Raw genomic sequence first — 19,490 nt, 5'->3', positions numbered from 1 at the left:
AACTGAAAGTGTAAAAATAATAAAAGAACAATCACTAAAATATTAAAGTGTTGTAGTACGGCTCCCGGAATTTCTGCTAGCTTTTTTAGGCTATCTAATGTAGAAGATCTGATTGGTTTTGACCAATATCTCAATATACACCATTGTTATATACATACTGCTGTTTATATTAACTCTTAAATGAATAACACAAAAAGACGCCAGAAGTCACGAGACCAGCAGAAACACATTTACTCTTGTGACCTTTTAAAGTCAGTTGTGTTGATTCATATACACGCTTGCTTTCAATTATTGTGTCACAAGTCATTTCTTCGATTCCAGTTAATACATTCCAGAACAAACAAAAGGTGTATTTATAAGCTATTTAACTGAAGTTAAAGCAGAAAAACGTTATGAAGTCATAGAGAACTACTGGTGTTCTTATTTTCACTCGAATTCTCTGATTGTGTGTTTTCTAAGGGCTTTTGTACTAAAACGCCTTTATAGTGCATTATGATTCACGTCTAAGTCGTTACAATAGAAACGGTGGTAAAGTTTACATATATGCTAGACTGCATTTCTAGTTTCTATGAAAAAAACAAACAAAACTTTACTTTAAATGCAGCACATTTAGAAGCCTTTGAGGAAAAGGATATGAAAACATTTCCTTACTTCCACTTTAAAATGTCTATGTATTTAATAACGTATGATATTTCTTACAGTAATTCCATCCAGGTAAAAATCTTACAGCAGTTTCTTTTACAATTACTTCCCGAAAATTTTTCTATGTTTAATATATGAAACTTCTTTTTGTAAACTGAAAGTTCTACCAATACTTCTGCAACACACAAGAATGTTATGCAAGTTTGTTTTTTGTTTTTTTTTGGGGGGGTCGTTAAGATTTTGCAAGTATGTGTTATTTCATGTGTGGTAATTGAAAACCAATACAGTTTAATCAGTTGATTGTGTTTGAAGTAAGTGTTGTAACTGTCATATCTGACAGTTATAGACATATCTGTCTTACCTGTACTAATTAATCACTTTATCAGGAACCCAAAACACATACTTGTAGAGCACTACTTTGGTTGCCCATGTGATGACTCGTATAATTACATGAGTCGTATACGTCTAGTGATGAAATTGTATCTTGATTATTCTGCAAGACAATCACTGAGAGCAAGGATATCTGTGATTTTTAAAGGACGATGTGTGGATAATTATTTAGCATAAGTGTCTATATATGAATTTTTCTTTAACTATTTATTTCAAACCATCTTCCATCATCTTTCAAGATAGATTTCTTCAACAGTGAACAGCTTTCAAATATGTCAAACCGTAATATTTAAATGACATTACAAAAGCAACCGATAATCGGACCGAAAACAGTTTATCCTAAAACACAGAAAATAACTCGGCTTCCGTGTTTCTTAGAATGCAAACTATGAATATTAAATGGTTGAAAGTATAGTATGGTCTGATGAGCTATGTTTCAACATGTGATGCACTGATGATAAAATAATATATGTCGAGAGCGTAAACTGCAATAAACGCTTGAATATTATTGTATTTTTCTAACACGTTAAGTTGCTGGAAGTGCGACAACAGTGTGGCAAACATACTGTTCTCAAAAATTGTCTTCTAGTTCCAGAGTGTGTGACACGTCAAATGCATGCTGTCACCTCAGCAAAACGAAAAGGTCCATCACGGTATTAAGTACGTGGAATGTGATGATAAAATGGCCACGTAATTTAGTAATTGATAATTTTGTGTGGTATATTCTTTCACGTGACTGGTAATTATAATAAGTCACAATCGCACACTACTACATATACATTGGCATTGTTACTGGGAGGGCTATTTCATGCATTTCGAGATATTGGTTTTTGTTTTACAACAGCATTGTGAATGCCTAAGAAATAAATATCTGTTGGATGGAAATTATTGTCAACAGAACATAAAGAAGTGTTTTCTTCTCACGAAGTGACTTTATTAAGTACATCATACAAACTAGAAATGTGCAGATCACTTGCTAATGTTACACTTTATATCATTTGTTACAGCAAAAGCCAAATCTGAAACTTAAAATGCTTCATTAGAATTATATATGTTTCTTGAATTCGTAATTAAGAATGTTCACTATATATATATAAATTTCTTTAACAAATGCTAAAATCGAGTTTACATGTAAATACACTCGCGATATTTTAATAAATTTCTATTACTACAATCAGAAGTTTAAAGTAACACTGTATTTTAAATTAAATGAATACAAATACACATCTGTTTGCTTTTTAACAAATTCAATACAAAATTCAGTGTTTACAATAAGGAAATTTGAACAATCACTCAAACGTTTATCTAAACACGGTAGTATGTATTACTCAACAGTTGTATTCCAATTTTATGATATTCAGAACCCAGTTTATTTACATAATAAATCTCGCATCTTTAAAAGCTTTGATACAAAAAGAGAATTATTTAATTATGCATGAAGTAAAATCACTCTCAACTTCCACTGTTTTATTGTTGTTTTTTCAGAGATCTATAGTGGAGATTTTGTAACCGGCACAGTTACGTTCTACCTCCATTAAACATTTATAATATGCACGAAAATATATGTATGAAAAAGAAATTAGATTTCTGCTAGACTTATCTTTGACTAAGTACCCTCTTAAAAAGCGTAATTAGTGCAAAAATAATTAGATTATATTTACGCTTTATGATATCGGAAATCCTTGATTAGACTGCGAGTTAATTTCATCATGAATCAGAAATAAGAAATTACCAAACTAGAAAAGGAAAAGAGAAAGAGGTTATAATTTTATGTGTAAGAGTAAAACTTAACCTGTTAATTTAGAACTGAGGTTAGTTAGAAAATTAAGAGCGTTTACTGACTTCTTAGCTACGTTGCATTGCTCATTTGTCAATTTGGTAACATCTAACGTTACAAGATGATTAAAAGTTGTCTGCGTATATTTGGAAATTCTGGAAAAATTATTACTTTTATTATCTGCATGTTCTTTTAAATATTTTAAATGTATTCCTTGGCACAGCCAGGAAAAATAAATGTATATACTATACAAACGTTGTTTTGTTTTACACAAGTCTCCATGAAATTAAAGCAAATCTACGATTCTAAATACTGGTTTAACAAATGTACCTAGTTTGGACTCATGGATATGCTCGTTAATTACTGGGTTTTATGCCTCTTAACTACATTACTTGGAGTCCAAACCACGAAAGCATAATTTGCAGTGAATTTTTCTGTACATTGAACTGTAGAATTGTATAGTTAATAATCTTGCTTAATATTTCACGAACGTTTGTAGCAATATACTTACTACAAAATTAATTTTGTTTCAGATATCTTATGTTTAATATTTCTTAACCATAACTTATTAATAACAACATTACAAACTTGATAAATCCACACATTTACCATAATCACGTTAGGAACAAAACGATAGGTTGTATTAAGTGCAGAGAAACGTAGGGGTATGAAATTCTGATTTATAACCTGAAATTGTTTTTAGTTATTGTGTTCTAAAATATCAAGAAACGATTATTTGAATTATTCGTTCTAAGCTGTAAATTTACTATATGGATGATGTTTATTTTAGTATTGTAGAATATACTTCCTTGAAGACGTTGCCACGCTGATCGAAGCAAATCATGTTTACGAATTAATGATTAAGAAAGGTTCCTCAATTAATTATTTGCCTACTTGCTTGCTTCGAAACCTTCGAGCAAAACTACAATATGGGCTATGTACGTTTGGAAGTCCCTAATTTGGAACTGGTAGAACAGAGGAAAGACAGCAACTTTTTGGGTTATTTTTATCTGATCGAATAGTTTGATTTCAATAGTCAATATTATAACTCACTCACGGCCCCAAAACTCGTTTTTGCAGAAACGGGTCACGAGCCATACATCTCCGCATGCACAGTCCGGGCACGCTGACTTCTTTAACCCTTACACAGTGGCCATCATTAGTTGGTGCTGCTACCTACAACTTTCCCACTGTTTAAGGGATAATTATCAAATTCAAACCAACTCTAAAACACTAGAAATCACTTCTGCACATGTACGCTCTTGCCTTATTTTGTTTTGAAGTAAAGCTTATTAATTGTATGTTTTGAATTTCGCGCAAAGCTACACGAGGGCTATCTGCGCTAGCCGTCCCTAATATAGCATTATAAGACTAAAGGGAAGGTAGCTAGTCATCACCACCCACCGCCAACTCTTGGGCTACTCCTCTACCAATGAATAGTGGTTTTAACGTCACATTATAACGCCCCCACGGTTGACACGGTAAGAATGTTTAATATGTGACGGGGATTCGAACCCGCTACCCTCAGAGTACTAGTCGAGTGCCTTAACCACCTGGCCATGTGGACCCAGTTTATTAATGATCATTATGATATAAAACTGACTTGTTTAAATTGAAATTATAAAATTTGGCAAGAAAGAGACATGAATTATTCGGAAATACTGAATCTTTATATTATGATATTCTGATAATGTTCAAAATGTATCATAACATACAGATATAGTTTGTAAATCGCTAAACGCATTTTTCTTCTCTTAATTTCAGAGTAAACATTTCATGATTTTTGTTTTTTAAAGTTTAATATTTTAATAATATTTATTCAATCGTGTACTATATAAGCTTTAGTCTCTTATACTTTTTTTAAATAACAGCATGGAATTTCTTAATGTCTGAAAAATATTCATATTGTCTCGAAATAAAATATCGAAATAGAATAAAACCATTTAGGTGCAATTTATGCGAATATCATTTTCTTAAAGTAAATTATTACACTCATTACCCCCCCCTTCCCCTGTGGTTCTGTTACGTCCGAGGGCTTATAACAATAAAAATATTAATATTCAAAGTAGGTAGATCACAGATAGCCCATTGTGCAGCTATACTCTTTAACAATAATCAGACACAAACAGTTATGAAATAGATGTGTGAGCGCGCGCTCAGTGTATATCTACATTTAAGGTATCTTAAGTATTTATTTAAGTCTTTTTACGATGACACTGCTTTGCTCATTCATTCAGATCCCAAATCCTTATTGTCTTAGCAAATATAATACCAATCTCAAAACATAAGAGTATTTTATACCTTCGTCTGAAACACAAATAAATTTTATGTGGTAGAAACACATCAATACTAATATAAAAAAATGTCTGGAGTCCTCAGTCAGCCATAAAAACACACGAATAACACTTATATTTAGTGAAAATTGTCTTTAGCTTTAAATTATTAACACGTGGCAAGGACTACTAAAACACCCTTTCTACATCAAATATAATAATTTGGTGTTATAAAATTCCTCTAGCCATCTGCCTTTATTAACACGGTTGTCATTAATACTTTTGTTTTCATAAGAAGTTAATTTTCATCTATGCTATGCCAAAAATAACCTATTAAAAACATTATAAAACAGTAGTTACTCTTCGGAAATTCATCGGTAGAGTTTCTTGGAATGATTATAATGATACGAAACAAGTTGACGTGGAGCATAAATGTAAGTTCGACAGTTATAAAGGTGTGCTATATACAGTCAATATGATGTATAGTGACACTAATGAGAGCTAGTCTACTACAGTAAAACATATGACAAACAAGTGCACTTTAGGTAAAATCTAAAACCTGAAAACGGTTAAGAAACGCTGTCAAGGAAAGAAAAATATATATATATTTTAAGTTTTAGTTTTTGACAGCGTTATTAAATTTTTCTTTTTGTAATTGCAGAGCATAATACATTACACTGTAAAATGTTAAATAACGTATAAAACTGTCATAAAACTTTCAGACTTGTTGTTTGAAAGCTAAATATACTACTACACAATGTATTATTAGTAATTATGTAAAGGTAAAAAAAAAATAAACACCTTCTAAGTATGTTTATAACAATCTTGAGGACCATATGATGACAATAAGCTTCATTGTATAATGAAGATAGTTTATTAGGGGTCAAAGTGCTTTTAAAACAGAAGACTTGATGATCACGAATCTTTTATTTTTATTCTACACGTGATTTACCATATTCACTAAATTTGTTTCATTGTAAAAAAAATTGATAGATATGAAAACTATGATGATGATTTAGGTAGTTTATAGCTCGTAGGAAAAGATACTTTAAAATTTCCAACAAAAAATGAATTGCTGTTTAATAGCCATTAAATAAGCGACATGCTTAGTAAAATATTTTTACATGAAACAATATACTTATAATGTATAATTACTACTGCTGTCTCTAAGTGAAACACACACACAAAAGACGAAAAACTGTGGATTTCATACAAACCAGTGAATTTTCCATATCATCTTAATGTCATTTTTTTACCTGTAAAAAAAAAAGGACGGAATGAATACAATAAAGTAGAAGTTCACGCCACATATTTCTGAAACACCTTTTATAATTCATTTAGGCAGAGACGGTTAAGGCAATAATATATAACCCCATCTCTTGTTCAAAATGTCACTAGCTAGATACCCGAGATGACTGAATGACATGTTTTATGGTCACTCTGAGACAGGGTAATGAAGACTGGTCGCAGAAGACGAAGAGGATGGTCTAGCCGGTGAAAAAGCTGAATTAACACCTCCCATTCGTGGAATATTGTCGCTAGGCTTCGGAGCTTCTGCCTGTGACTGACTAGAAGGCGTTGTTGGCTTGAGAGAAGGTGAAAGGGGACTCGAAGGTCCTGGAGACGAGGTTTCTATTCCGTTCATAGGCTTGAGGATGTTCATCCGCTGATGACGACGCCACTTCGCTCGTCTGTTGGAAAACCACACCTGTTTCAAACAATTAACATTGGTATTGTGGGACTGGAGGTTATTGTTAATGTTATAAATCAGAAACTTCCGACATCAAGTCAAGACTAACCTGTTTAACATGCTTGCACTGAGCGTATTACCCCACGACATTATGAGTTCAGTTATAAATGCGATTTTATGAACAAGCATAGAACAACCGCAAGTTTAATAAATGAATTTCGTCATGATGATTTCTTGACAACTTTTATTTTACTGTTATTGGGAATACAACATACAAACATAATGTTCTTGTATAAATATACAATATAATATTCGGTGATTCAGAATTAACATCTACAGTAGATGCTACTATTTTTGTTTTATTCTTGAATTAATTCATCTCTGAGTCTTTATGGAAACATCAGAATATGTTTTTACTTATTGATAGGGCTAAAATCAATTACTTCGGTTAAATGTAGTCGCTAATACTGCAAACAGTAGAACCTCTGAATGGTTTTGTGTAGTTAGGCAAAAGGTTTATGCTTACTCTTTAGTATAAACACAAAAAATTATTATAGATTTGTAAATTTCAGTTAAATTACATTTTACCTTCTAGACGTATTTGCCCTCAAGGTAAAAAATACCTAGGGTACATTTATAGTTCCACATTATTGTTTGTACCCTGGGATCTTTCCAATTAGTGCAGCGTTTTTGTTTAATCTATTTTAAGTTACAACAAACTAATATAATTAGTCAGAAGTTTGGATTTACTGTTTTTAATGCAGTCCTTCCTTATAATTTTCTTAACTTTATCAAAATGAATTAATTTAAACTGAAATATCTATGAACATAGACACACATATATATACTATGATTTTTCATACATCTAATGCTATTTCAGTTTCCATTTCTAGTTAAAGTACACATAAATAATAAAATCAACATATATTTTTCAAACATGCGCATACACTTGCACCACATGAGATCGGCTACCCAAACGTACGATAGTCTCTTCGGACAATGAACTTGGTTAAACATTAGGTGTGGACATATACAACAAATCAAATCAGTTCTCATTTACTAGTAAGAATATTACGTCGGAAAATGAAGAAGGCTAAATACTGAGTCTCGATGTAAGAATGTGTTCTTTCGGATGAAGGTAGCTGTAGTTTCACTAGGTAAAAGAAGTTAAGAACTAGTTGTGATATGAAACTTCTACGAAATTAGTTTAATTAATTAACGTCGTATTTAGTTTGATTGGGGAAGAAGAGGTTATTAATTGGGCGTAAGAGTAACAAGACATAAATCAGTGTGAAATTATTTTATAAAGAGATTACTAACTCTTTGACGATATGTTGAAAGTAGTTTTCGATGGCATAGTCCAATAAATAAATTATGATTGATGAAATCATTTTTACTGCCCATTCAACAGCTCTTTTACTTGTTTGGCACATGAATCAATCTGTCAATGTTTGCGTTACATTGAGTAGTTAGTGCAATATCTAATATTTTCGAACAATGCATCTTCAATTATCAAGGCCTCCAGCTGATGGGGAAATGGTGAACTACTGAATAACACATCAACCATCTGGAGGTAAGATAACACATATGTATTTCGTATCTATGTAACAAGACATCAAACACTCATTGGATGATATAAAGCTTCCTTTACACATTTGCGTTATTATTACTCCCATTCAACATTCAACTATGTTTTCTAAAATATCACACATTGTAAAAAAAAATAAAAAATAGATATATTTTGCCAGAACCGTTAAATATTTTCAAGTGTACTGTATTATTCAACGTATTATGATATGAACATTACATAACTAAACAAATGATGTGATTCAAGTATCTATTTCTTTGTTTTTTGTTTTTTGGTATTCATTACAAGTAAAAAAATAAACTCCTATTCTACATATAAGAAATTATAATTCCTGATAAACATTCATATCGGTATATATTTAATTCAGGAAAGAATAAAGATAGACGGTGGTAGTTGGTTACAGATAAAGCTTTCATTACTGATATTTAGGGTGGTAGTAACTTGTCGTAACTGACAAGTAGGTAATAGGTTGTCGTTACTGGTGACTTGTGAAAGTGATAACTAATCGTTATTGGCTAATTAACGAAGTAATAATTTACAGTTACTAATTATATAATGAAGCAATAACTAGTCGTCACTGGAGTAGTAACTTGCTATAATTTATCAGTTAATAAACCGTTAATTTTCCTTTACTTAAAAGCTATTAAAATACTAGCGTTTTCTTATTATTCAGCTAGTTAAGTGTGAGTTGTTTATAATAAATTATATAGTCAATTAATTATTACACAGAAGTAAATTCTCAGTTGTTGTAGCTAATTAATTAGTGAGCTAATAAAATCATCATTATTGGAGACTTAAATCATTCCTCATAACTTTTATGAATTAAGTATAGCTCTTAATGTTAAGTTTTTAAGAAAGTTATCCTTATTCGATTGTTAATGTCAAATATTTTATATTTGTTATAAATGTACTTTATAAAACTTTCAATGAAAATAAGTGATATACCAAATAAAAGTAGGTCAGACTTTTGTAAAATGAGTTTTATGCTTTCCATACTAAAACAAATTTTGTTTCTGGAATGTTACTGAAGGAAGTTGAATCTGCTGAAAGACCACATGATCATTATACGGTAGGAATGAATATAACTAGGTAATTATATGTTTGTGATGACGTTAAGATATGTGTACGCTAAAATAAATTATATTCACCCAGATTGTGTTTATGATTTTTTAAGTTGATACATTGTTGTATAAACGATCAGAAAGAAGTGTCATGTCTGTATTATTCTAATCAGTTTTATTTAGCTTGATTGGGGTGTGTGACACAAGTAGCAAATATAGAAGTAAGTTTTAATCATTTGCCAGTTCCTTCAGGAAGCGACATTGAATTAACAAAGTAATTCATAAACACTTTATGATGAAAACATAATTTATATTGTTCTTGTATAGATGGGAATAGATTGCTGTGATTACCTACTGAAATAAATCAAGTTGTTTATTGTATCAAAATGTCTAATCCTAGCAATATATAGATTACATTGGATTACATTTAACATTATTAACTGATAATTAATGCATAATAGTTAACATTTAAATATATAAATGAAGTTGTTAGAACAAAATGCTGGATATGCAACGTATTTCTTTTCGTAATAAGTGTAACACATTTATCATATGTTCATTTTCCAGGCACATTGATCTTTCTTTAGAACTAATAATATAAATAAATATAATGAAGACAAAATGCTAGATAAACAGTTGGTTTCTTTCTGGATCATGGTAAAAACATGGCGCATATATTAATTTACCACGTACACTACCTTCTCTTTTAAAAAAAAATGTTTATTAAAATCAAATTTTGAAGAATCTTTCTGTAATTTTAAGAATGCATAAAATTCATTTTTTTCAAGCAACATAATCCTTTGAAAAATTGTTATAAGAAAACAAAAAGTCAAACTTTGTAAGAAACATTTCTTAGATAAATACACAGTAATTAATGTTAGTGAAATTACTGCTACCTCCCTTAATTAGTTCTGAAAATGATATTTAATTTTAACAAAGCAAAAAAATCCGTTTAATGAGTTTCGCTGCAAATTAAAATATATTCTGATTTGGGGATTATGACTGTTTCGAAAGCCTTTGTTGTATTTTTATGTCTTATCAACATTAGCTTTCGAGATATATGAGTTTAAAGCTCTCGAAATGATTTATATGTTAATGTAACAGTAGTTTTTATCTAACAAATGTATATATCTTAAAATCTAGTGTTACATATAGAACACGTTGTCACCAAACGATAACGAAATAATGTAACGCTTGCTGTTATATCCTAGTTGCCCATACTGTGTGAATTTGCCTGATCACCCTCCCAGTTTCCGCAACCAGCTAAAAAAACTCACCAACCAGAAACCACGTTGGTTATGGTTATCGATTGCTTCTCCTATAGCAGAAAACGAAACTGACTTTCAACTGAAGTAACAACTACCTATAGAGTCGCTCTCGGTCATTGCATACCCGCCCTTATAATACCAGGAACTAGCTCTGTGTGCGTAGCTAACAGTCGCACTAGTCATTCTCAGAGAATAGGTTTAGATATTGGTGATGAAACACTCACAAGAAAAAAAATGGAGATATGTACACACTGAGAGACACTTATTATTATGCAAATACCTGAATCTACAAGTTTGAAATTATATGCAAGTATATATTTCGAAATACTGACAGATAAAATGAACGTTGAAAAATAACATTTTTAATTGAAGCCAGTAGTAGGAAGATGGCTAAATAATTATATTTTCTTGAAGAAAAGTAGTGAAATTTACGAACGTTCTCGAATTTTGGGTCTCGTTTGAAAATATTACAAATTTTGGAGGTGATCCTGTATACTAACAGGATTGATTATATGTAAAAAGTGTTATTTTACAGTCACTTCTACACTAACGGTGTAGATTCGTAGTCACTCTTTCACTGGTTGTGTGTGATTTCATACCTTTCGTACACTGAGTGTATAATTCCATAGCTTGTTCACAGGGTGTGTATTTTTGTAGCCTCTCGAACTTTAACTGTATGATTTCATAGGCCTCATACACTCAGTTTGCAACTTCATAGTTCTCGGTAAGCAAACTTTGAAATATAACTTAAGAAGAAACATTGCTGGATATTGTTAGTTTAAGATCAACTTCTGTTTAGCATTTACTCGACTCTCTCGGATTAGAAGTTATTGTTTATCTTCGGCTCTTTGAATACCTGTCATAAAGTTGTAGTTATGGTAACATTATACCTAATAAAGATTAGATAAACGATAAAAAACATCAATGTTTGATTCATATCAGTAGCGTTAAGGTGACTGATTGATTATATATAAGAAATGTAATTTGTAGTCACTCGCGCACTGACAGTACTCAATACTAAATGCAGTTTTAGGTTGCCTAGAGCACATTCTTACACGAAAACAAACAGAAACCTAGTAGTGAAGCCTATGCATTCAGCCGTTCAGCCAAACATATAAATCATAAACGGTGGCTTAATTTATACTATATTATACTCCTTGTATATCTGAGAACTGAGAAAGAATGGAACAGTAGAAGGTATAATATTACATATACTCTTGGCATATTTGTTATAGTTAATTCAGCTGAAAATGAGCAGGTTTTTACTATGTAATTACATTCGCAGAGACATGTGTACTGACAGTAAATGAATAAGATATGTTTGTTGGTCTTGGTAAGTTACAATATTATTTTGCATAAATAAATGGTTCATTATAAAAACAAAACATTCAAAACCTATTCTGTACTACTTAAAACACACCCGTGACTCCTACGGTTTCAGTAATAGTAAAAGTGTCGTGGAAGTAAAGCTTAAACATATATCTAAACAGCTGACAGTATTATACTTATATGAATGTATATGTTTAGAGAACTGTCAGTGTTACGTAGGTATTGACGTTTATATCAATGTTCAAGGACATCCGTGTTACGAAACATTAGTAATTAGAGGTATCAATGTTGGAACGATACTTACATGGACGTTTACAGAATTATCAATGTAACAAGATTCTGACATTTCATGTCTGGTTAAAGACCTATCAGCATTAGAAGGATAATGGTGTTTATATAAATGGTTATGATAGTTTTCAATATTAAACAAAATTTTATCTTGTGTTTATGTATTTATAGAGAGTATAAGAATATCAGAAGAATATCAACGCTTATATTTGTATTTTGAGATGTACAGATAATTGTTCAGAATTTCAGTATTCCTCTAGTCTCTATATTAACACGTATTTTTAATTTAAACTGTTCTGAGAAATATTTATTTTTAAATTATCCTGCAGTTATAATATTAGTGTGTGCATTGACTATCTCGTGTTCCTACAATCCTTGTATTAACATGTGTGTTTAGTTTACCACGTCCTTACAATTCTCTTGTTAATTTCTACGTTGAGTTTGTAATGTTCCTTCAACTTTTATGTTCAGGTGTGTATTTAGTTTCTAGTAGTTTGATAGTTCTTATGTTCACAATTTGCATACTATAGTGTATATTTAGTTTCTAGTGTTTCTTTACCTGTATTCTTATAACTAGGTGTTAAAGTGTTTATAAAATTTTTAATATTATGAGGATTCCCTTTTTGTTTCTGAATGACTGTCAATTAACATGAATACCTATATTAAGAGATCTCAAAATATAGTTAATGAGATAACGGTAGCTTACGATTTTAACAATAAATCGTATTGAAAATTATTTAAAAAACAAGTACTAAGCACGACAATATTATATGCTCTGCAAGATAGAGACATTTTCGAAAAGCTTTGTTAAATGAAATTAACAAGGCAAACCAAACCAATATTTTTTTTGTTGAAATGTAAGTAGCACTGACTGTAGCAAGAGAAAAGCTTTAAAGATACGAAGAAGTACACACCTGAACCCTTGCTTCTGACAGATTTGTTTTGGTGGCAAGACGCTCGCGCGTACTGACACAAGGATAATGCGTTTTTTCGAATTCTTCTTCCAGAATTTCTAACTGTTCAGGATTGAAAGTAGTTCGGTTCCTTCGGAACTTAGGTCTATCACCTGTGTCCGAGCTTGTCCCTTCTTCACTGTCTTTATCAGTAAGGCCTGAAACCGAATTTATAATTAAAACAATCTTCCTGCTACGGAAAACAGAATCAAGAACAGAAACTTTTTTTTTTTTTTTTGCTGGGGGTGAAATACAGATATCCCTCCCCTGATGCAGAAACAGAGTTGATAATAATAATAGTTGATTTTTATTTTACGAACCATTTATGGTGAACGAAATACATAAAAAATAATTTTTAGACTGTGTAGAGAAAATCCAGTCTTAGCTGGAATTGTTTAAAAACTGGGTAAAGGCACTACCAACCCAGATTATTAATATTGCTCCCTTGCGAACTAAAATCCTGAAAACGTGATATACACAACCAATTACATTTATCAATTAGATCCCACTGTTTAAAAGTGACATTTCGATCAGACAAACCACTATGTTTACTACGTGTTTATAGATCTTTTTGGAGTTATATTTAAAAATTAGTATTGATATAGATTCAAAGCTGTTCTTCAAATACATACAAACGCAGACTTTGTTTCTAGTTGTTGCTTTTTCTGACACCAAATGGAGCAATTCAAAACTATCAGAACTTTTGTACTTGTGGATGAACTACTGTTTCATGAATAGATGCAAAAATAATGCAAACTCAAAATGATACGTCGTATTATACTAACATATAAAGCGTAGGGATAGTGTAAACAAACTCGTTCTTCCTTCGACACACAACTATTGCCTGTTCTAACAGAATATTCTACGTTATACCACTTGTCATCTTTACATTATTTGTACTTGTTTACATCACGACTAAATTTATGTCAAATGTCTTAATATCTCCCATTACTATGTAAAATAAAACTATTATATACATCCTAATATATATATGTATATAATACAGAGAGAGAGAAAAATAGCCAAAGTTCGGATTATCTCTTAATGACAATTTTTCGCTCGAAGTTACTCGAAAGGCGAGAAATAATACGTGTTAGGTACAAACAGTATTCTGAGAGATGTATTTATAAGAACCATCTGAGACAAGAAGTGAAAATTGAAAACGTACTATGCAGCATTTCGACATTTTCTCACGAATATATTCACACAGCTACGTTTGTAAACAGCTGTTTGTAATTTTGAATCAACAAAATTAAAATAGCTAACAGCTCCCATTATAACTCAACGTTGGTCATAAAATTCAAAGTACGATATTTGTGGCAACGGGACACGAATGATAAATCCTAAGATTCACAGTCGGTATATTAATCACTTTCCGACATATTTGCTGAATGATAAAAGCTAGCTTTAAATTTTGTTATAACTTATTTATTTAATAGTTTTAATTTGGTTTAGATGATGCGACAGTCGAGATGGACCAACAGTTCCCTTTTTGTCTCTTAAAGTTATATGTTTTGATTACGATCCGATGAATATGATATCATAATATTTAAACTGGCGATTCCCGGCTTGAAACAATTATCCTGTCGAGATACAAACCACTTAGTTACATTTCCTCAGCTTCACTAGTTAAATGTAAATAAACAGAAGTTTGAAGTAGTTTCGTATTCATATATTTTTGTTGTTTTCTTAGAAATAACTTTGAAAAATTAGCATTACTTGTTTTCTCTCAGAATATATTTTACTGTTTAGAACAGCCTTTAAGAAACGTTTGTGTATTTATTGAAAACTGTGGCAAAGTTGCATTAATCAAGTCGGAGATTGATGTTATATCAAACATTGTATCACTAAAAACAGGTTCACAATAGTTTACACTCTTTGATAACTTAGCTGTAATCAGTAGTGCATATTTTGCAACAGTTTATTAGGATAGTAATAGTGTAAAAACTACGTACAATTGTAATATACTATAGAACAGGCTGTTTTTGATATATAAGTTTAAAATGTTATTCTTTGAGTGAAATACAACCTATCATCATTCATTATGATAACTTTTATGTTGTATTAACCACTTCAAAATCTGAAATTCCTCTTGTTTAATACATAAGCTAAGCATAATATTGACAATATAATTTTATATAACCTCTGTAATATGACAATATTATGTATATATGTGTGTGTGTGTGTGTGTGTGGGTACAATAATTGATATCCTTTACAGAAGGATGGAATTCTGGGTTACTGCAACATTACATAAAGAGGTTTCAGAGGTTTTGTGAAGCCTTTGCATCTTTCCTAAAATGAAAATCGCTTTCATAGAAACTATGGAACATCGTGTAGATTTTACACTTAAGTCAAACACCAAATATGTTCAGACCACAAGCAAAATGAGAAAAGAAAATGCATTTACTTAATCTTATATTGTGAATATTTCACACACATTTGAAATAGCCTTACTTTTTGAGATAATAAAAATGTTTTATATCTAAAATAATACATGCTACTTACTACTCAGGAATTAGGCTTGAATGTGATTATCTATTTGTGTTAAAACATACAACATGTTAAATCAAAATTAATTTAACCCACATTATATGGTTTCTGTTTAAATTTTTAGAGGGGACAGAAATGTATAGCAGGGTTAGTTGATGAAGATATTCCAAAACAAATCACTGGTATTTCAAACTCTTCCCCGTTTTTGTTTATCTGTTTGGAACTAGCTTCATACCTTCTTTATAAAATTTTCATCATTTAATGAATCATAACATCTTTAGTATTTTTATTTTGTATATCAATAGCAAAGCAAGCTACTAAGGCCACCGTTCCTATATTTCGGTTACTGATAAAGCAGAAAACATCTCAGCAGCACCAACTATTCACCATCCACACCAAGGGAATGACTACCATTCATATAACGCACCTTTAGCTTAAGGCACGTGTAATATTTTGTGGTATCGCGCGGATTGGAATCCAGCTTGCTAACTCCGAAATTCAGAACTTTATTACAGGACCAACTGGCACCATATAAGCTAATGATTTGTATAAAGTATATGCACGTTTATAGTAAAAATACTTTACCTTGTTGTTGTTTCGAAAGTTCAATGCTTCTGAACATATGAAACACAATGTACTTTGTTTGTTTCTGGACTCATAAAATTATTGAGTCCATTAATACTCATCCCAAATGGTCTGATGCGTTGAAGGCTGAATATGTCCACACCTCAACTAGCTTTTTCAGTGGTAATATTTTAACAAATGCAGTAAACAAAAGGCGTCTTTGTATCGAAGTTTGATGCGTACTTCCAACACAACATAAATAATCCAAGTCAAACATACCTGTTGCCCGGTGTTCTTTTAAAGCAGTCATTGTAGCAAGCGCTGCAGGATCGGTCGTTGTTCCTAGTGGAAGATGTGCTCCAGGGAAGGACGACCACATGGGTGGAGTTGCTGCTGCGGGTCCCCATGGAAAGGCCGCTGCGTATGGATGATACATAGTGTAACCGGCAGCGCGAGCAAACTCGGCCGCCGCTCTCTCAGCTGCTCGATTTCGCAATATTCGATTAATAGAACTAACACTTGGTGCAGTGTTATTGGTGCAAATTCCTAAAACAGAAAGGTAATTTTTGTAAATATATTTTGTTTTTCAAAGTAAGAAATACGAACAAACATTTTTTAGTTTACTGATACTATTGTAAACAAATATACAAGTGTTTCAACTTATAACTGTCAATGTTGTTTGTTTTTTTCGTATAAAGCGGTATTCACTATGTAAACATTTTGAATATATAACTTAATTGCCATTTGTTTAAAGTTTCTAAAAAAAACATCACTTGCTTTACGAATGCGAGAAATAAATGCACTTATTCCAACGTATATAATAACGCTAAGTTGATGTATACGCAATAATGAACAGGAAATGAGTTTCATTAAGTTACATTAAGAAGCAAACTTGTAGCAAAATTATGTTGGAGACCAATTTTAAAGCTGAAGTATAAACTAAAACAGTAAGTATGATATATGTAAAAAAATGTTTAACATTATACCGAAAATGCGTTGAAGCTTGAACTTAAAAAGACATGCCAAAGGTATATAATATATAACGAAACTGTTATAAACATTATGTGTATGCTGAATATTTAGGTATGAGTTAATTGTATAACGCATGCTAGAAAAAAAAAAACTTAAATGGAGGTTTTGCTTTACCTTGAAGAAGAATAATAAAGTTACATTACTTTTGGTTAAAGCCGAAAGAAGTCTATAACAATATAAGCTTGTCATTCATAGTCGTTAGGCCTAGTTACAAACAGCTCACAATCAAACGTAGTTGATCCATGTGACTGTAATATCTCCTAAACTTTCACTACGCTTAGTCTGTTGTGCACAAGCTACTTCAGAAAATAAAACATTTATTATGTTCTCATTGATCGCGATTACAGTAGAATTTCAAAGGCCATGTGAAATATAGTGTATAAATATAAATCATTTATATCCACAACACTGACAATAAATGTAACCGCCCCTTGTATGAATGATTTTTTTTTTATTGTTAAAAGAACGTCCGAGGTAAGCTCTGGCATTTTAAATTCGAAATAGTGATTATGTCTTATGGGTCTAGCTAGCTAGCTACATGTGTTAGGCATTGAATCACTCGATTTCAATAACAGAAACACAGAACCCCCAGACAAAAGAATTAATCTATGCAAGTTATATGGAGCTTCAAAAGCATTTAAGTGTAAATTATAAATGGAACAGTGTATATACTTTTTTAAAATAAGTTGGCTTTTCACACACTCAAGCTCGTTTGTGTAAGTATGGTATATACAAAAAATGAAGTGGAGTCGAAAAAAACAAAACTTGCGACTTTCAACAACAGTCAGAATAAGCTCCGCCCATGTAGTTGTCAAAACTAGAGACTTATATGTGGCTACTGCAAAGTTCCATTTGGCATTTCTGTTGCTTATTCTACCTTCTCGTTGTATTCCCTTTGTCAAATTTCCAGCGTGGGAAACAGCAGAAGGGTGTACGAACTACAATTACAAACCCATTATCTTTCCTCACACTGGACGACACCGAAGTTCTCTGTGTAAATGATTTTTTTAAACTAATTTTGTAAAATGAATAAAATGTAACTAACCTAAGCAGGTTATGAAATTGGCTATAACTTAGACCGTGACTATAAAGTTTAGTTTGGATAATGAAATTTAAAATGTTTTAAACTATTTTTATTTGAAATATCTGTATTTTTCAGTCTTGAATTAGTCTCATAGCAATTGAAAAATGTTTTTGTCCTGCATTGCAGACAAAAATTAAACAGAAATGAGTACACGTAAATACAGTTATGTTTTGTCAGTTCTTCATACTAGAATATGAATACATCGATTGCTGTTTTTGACTGAGAATAGTTATCTTAAACTGAGTTTTGATCAGATAATATTTTGAATATTAAGAACACTGAAGAAAGCGCGGCATAGTCAGGTGGATAAGGCACTCGACTCCTATTCTGAAGGTCATGGGTTCGAGTCCCCGTCACACCAAACATGCTCGCCATTTCATCCATGGGGGCGTTATTATGTTACGGTTAATCCCACTATTCGTTGGTAAAAGACTAGCTCAAGAGTTGGTGGGTGGTAATAACTAGATGTCTTCCCTCTAGTCTTACACTGTAAAATTAGGGACGGCTAGCGCAGATAGCCCGCGAGCAGCTTTGTGCGAAATCCAAACATGGAAAATAATATTAGATTATTTAATTTACATTTACTTTGAACCACAATAAACGTGATATAAAGCTGTTGTCTAACGCCTTACACAATAAAGCATCTTTCATCTCAATGAACAATCGATATAAAGATTATGAATTAGGGAAAAAGTGGGAAATCAAAGTTACTTGATTATTTTGTGCAAACAAATTTAATACGACTAGTTCATGCGTGATGGCCATTCATATCTTGATACATGATTTTCTAGGTCATTCATGTCTTCATACCACAAGTTTTGTATCACTGTGTTTTTTGATGAAATGCATTATATATTCTTGTTCTTAATTTTCCGAAACGCAAGCTATTTGGGTACATAAAACAAGAAAAAAGTAATATATTTATATTTATTTATAGATATTTCAAATGAACGGTTATGAACTTGTTAAGTTGACTAAATCTCTTAAAAACGAAAATGTGAAAGTTAAGCCTTTTTTCTGGCATTATAATGATTTTCACTGATGATCGAATTATCTTTA

At 31.5% G+C, this 19,490-nt stretch overlaps 1 protein-coding gene and 1 long non-coding RNA gene across 3 annotated transcripts in view; one reads left to right on the top strand and one right to left on the bottom strand.

The window, feature by feature from the left end:
* Window positions 1–2,262: 2,262 nt before the first annotated feature.
* Window positions 2,263–19,490, bottom strand: part of LOC143237279 (paired box protein Pax-6-like) — a 114,705-nt gene continuing 97,477 nt past the window's right edge. Inside the window, exons 5-7 of one of the 2 annotated variants that reach the window (XM_076476351.1) lie at window positions 16,595–16,861; window positions 13,221–13,417; window positions 2,263–6,790 (exon numbers count right to left, since the gene is read on the bottom strand). In XM_076476351.1, coding sequence (XP_076332466.1) covers window positions 6,518–6,790; window positions 13,221–13,417; window positions 16,595–16,861 — 737 coding nt within the window. In that variant the 3' untranslated portion in view covers window positions 2,263–6,517. The remainder of the gene's footprint in view (window positions 6,791–13,220; window positions 13,418–16,594; window positions 16,862–19,490) is intronic. The other variant, XM_076476352.1, reaches the window with a different exon arrangement.
* The window catches only part of LOC143237280 (uncharacterized), a 94,856-nt gene continuing 92,132 nt past the window's right edge, over window positions 16,767–19,490 (top strand). The window contains exon 1 of the long non-coding RNA XR_013019961.1: window positions 16,767–16,874. This is a non-coding gene — a long non-coding RNA (uncharacterized LOC143237280). The remainder of the gene's footprint in view (window positions 16,875–19,490) is intronic.

This window comes from Tachypleus tridentatus, chromosome 13 (assembly GCF_004210375.1).
Source record: "Tachypleus tridentatus isolate NWPU-2018 chromosome 13, ASM421037v1, whole genome shotgun sequence".
NCBI classification, from domain to species: Eukaryota; Metazoa; Arthropoda; class Merostomata; order Xiphosura; family Limulidae; genus Tachypleus; species Tachypleus tridentatus.
This window is presented reverse-complemented; position numbering and strand designations above follow the sequence as displayed.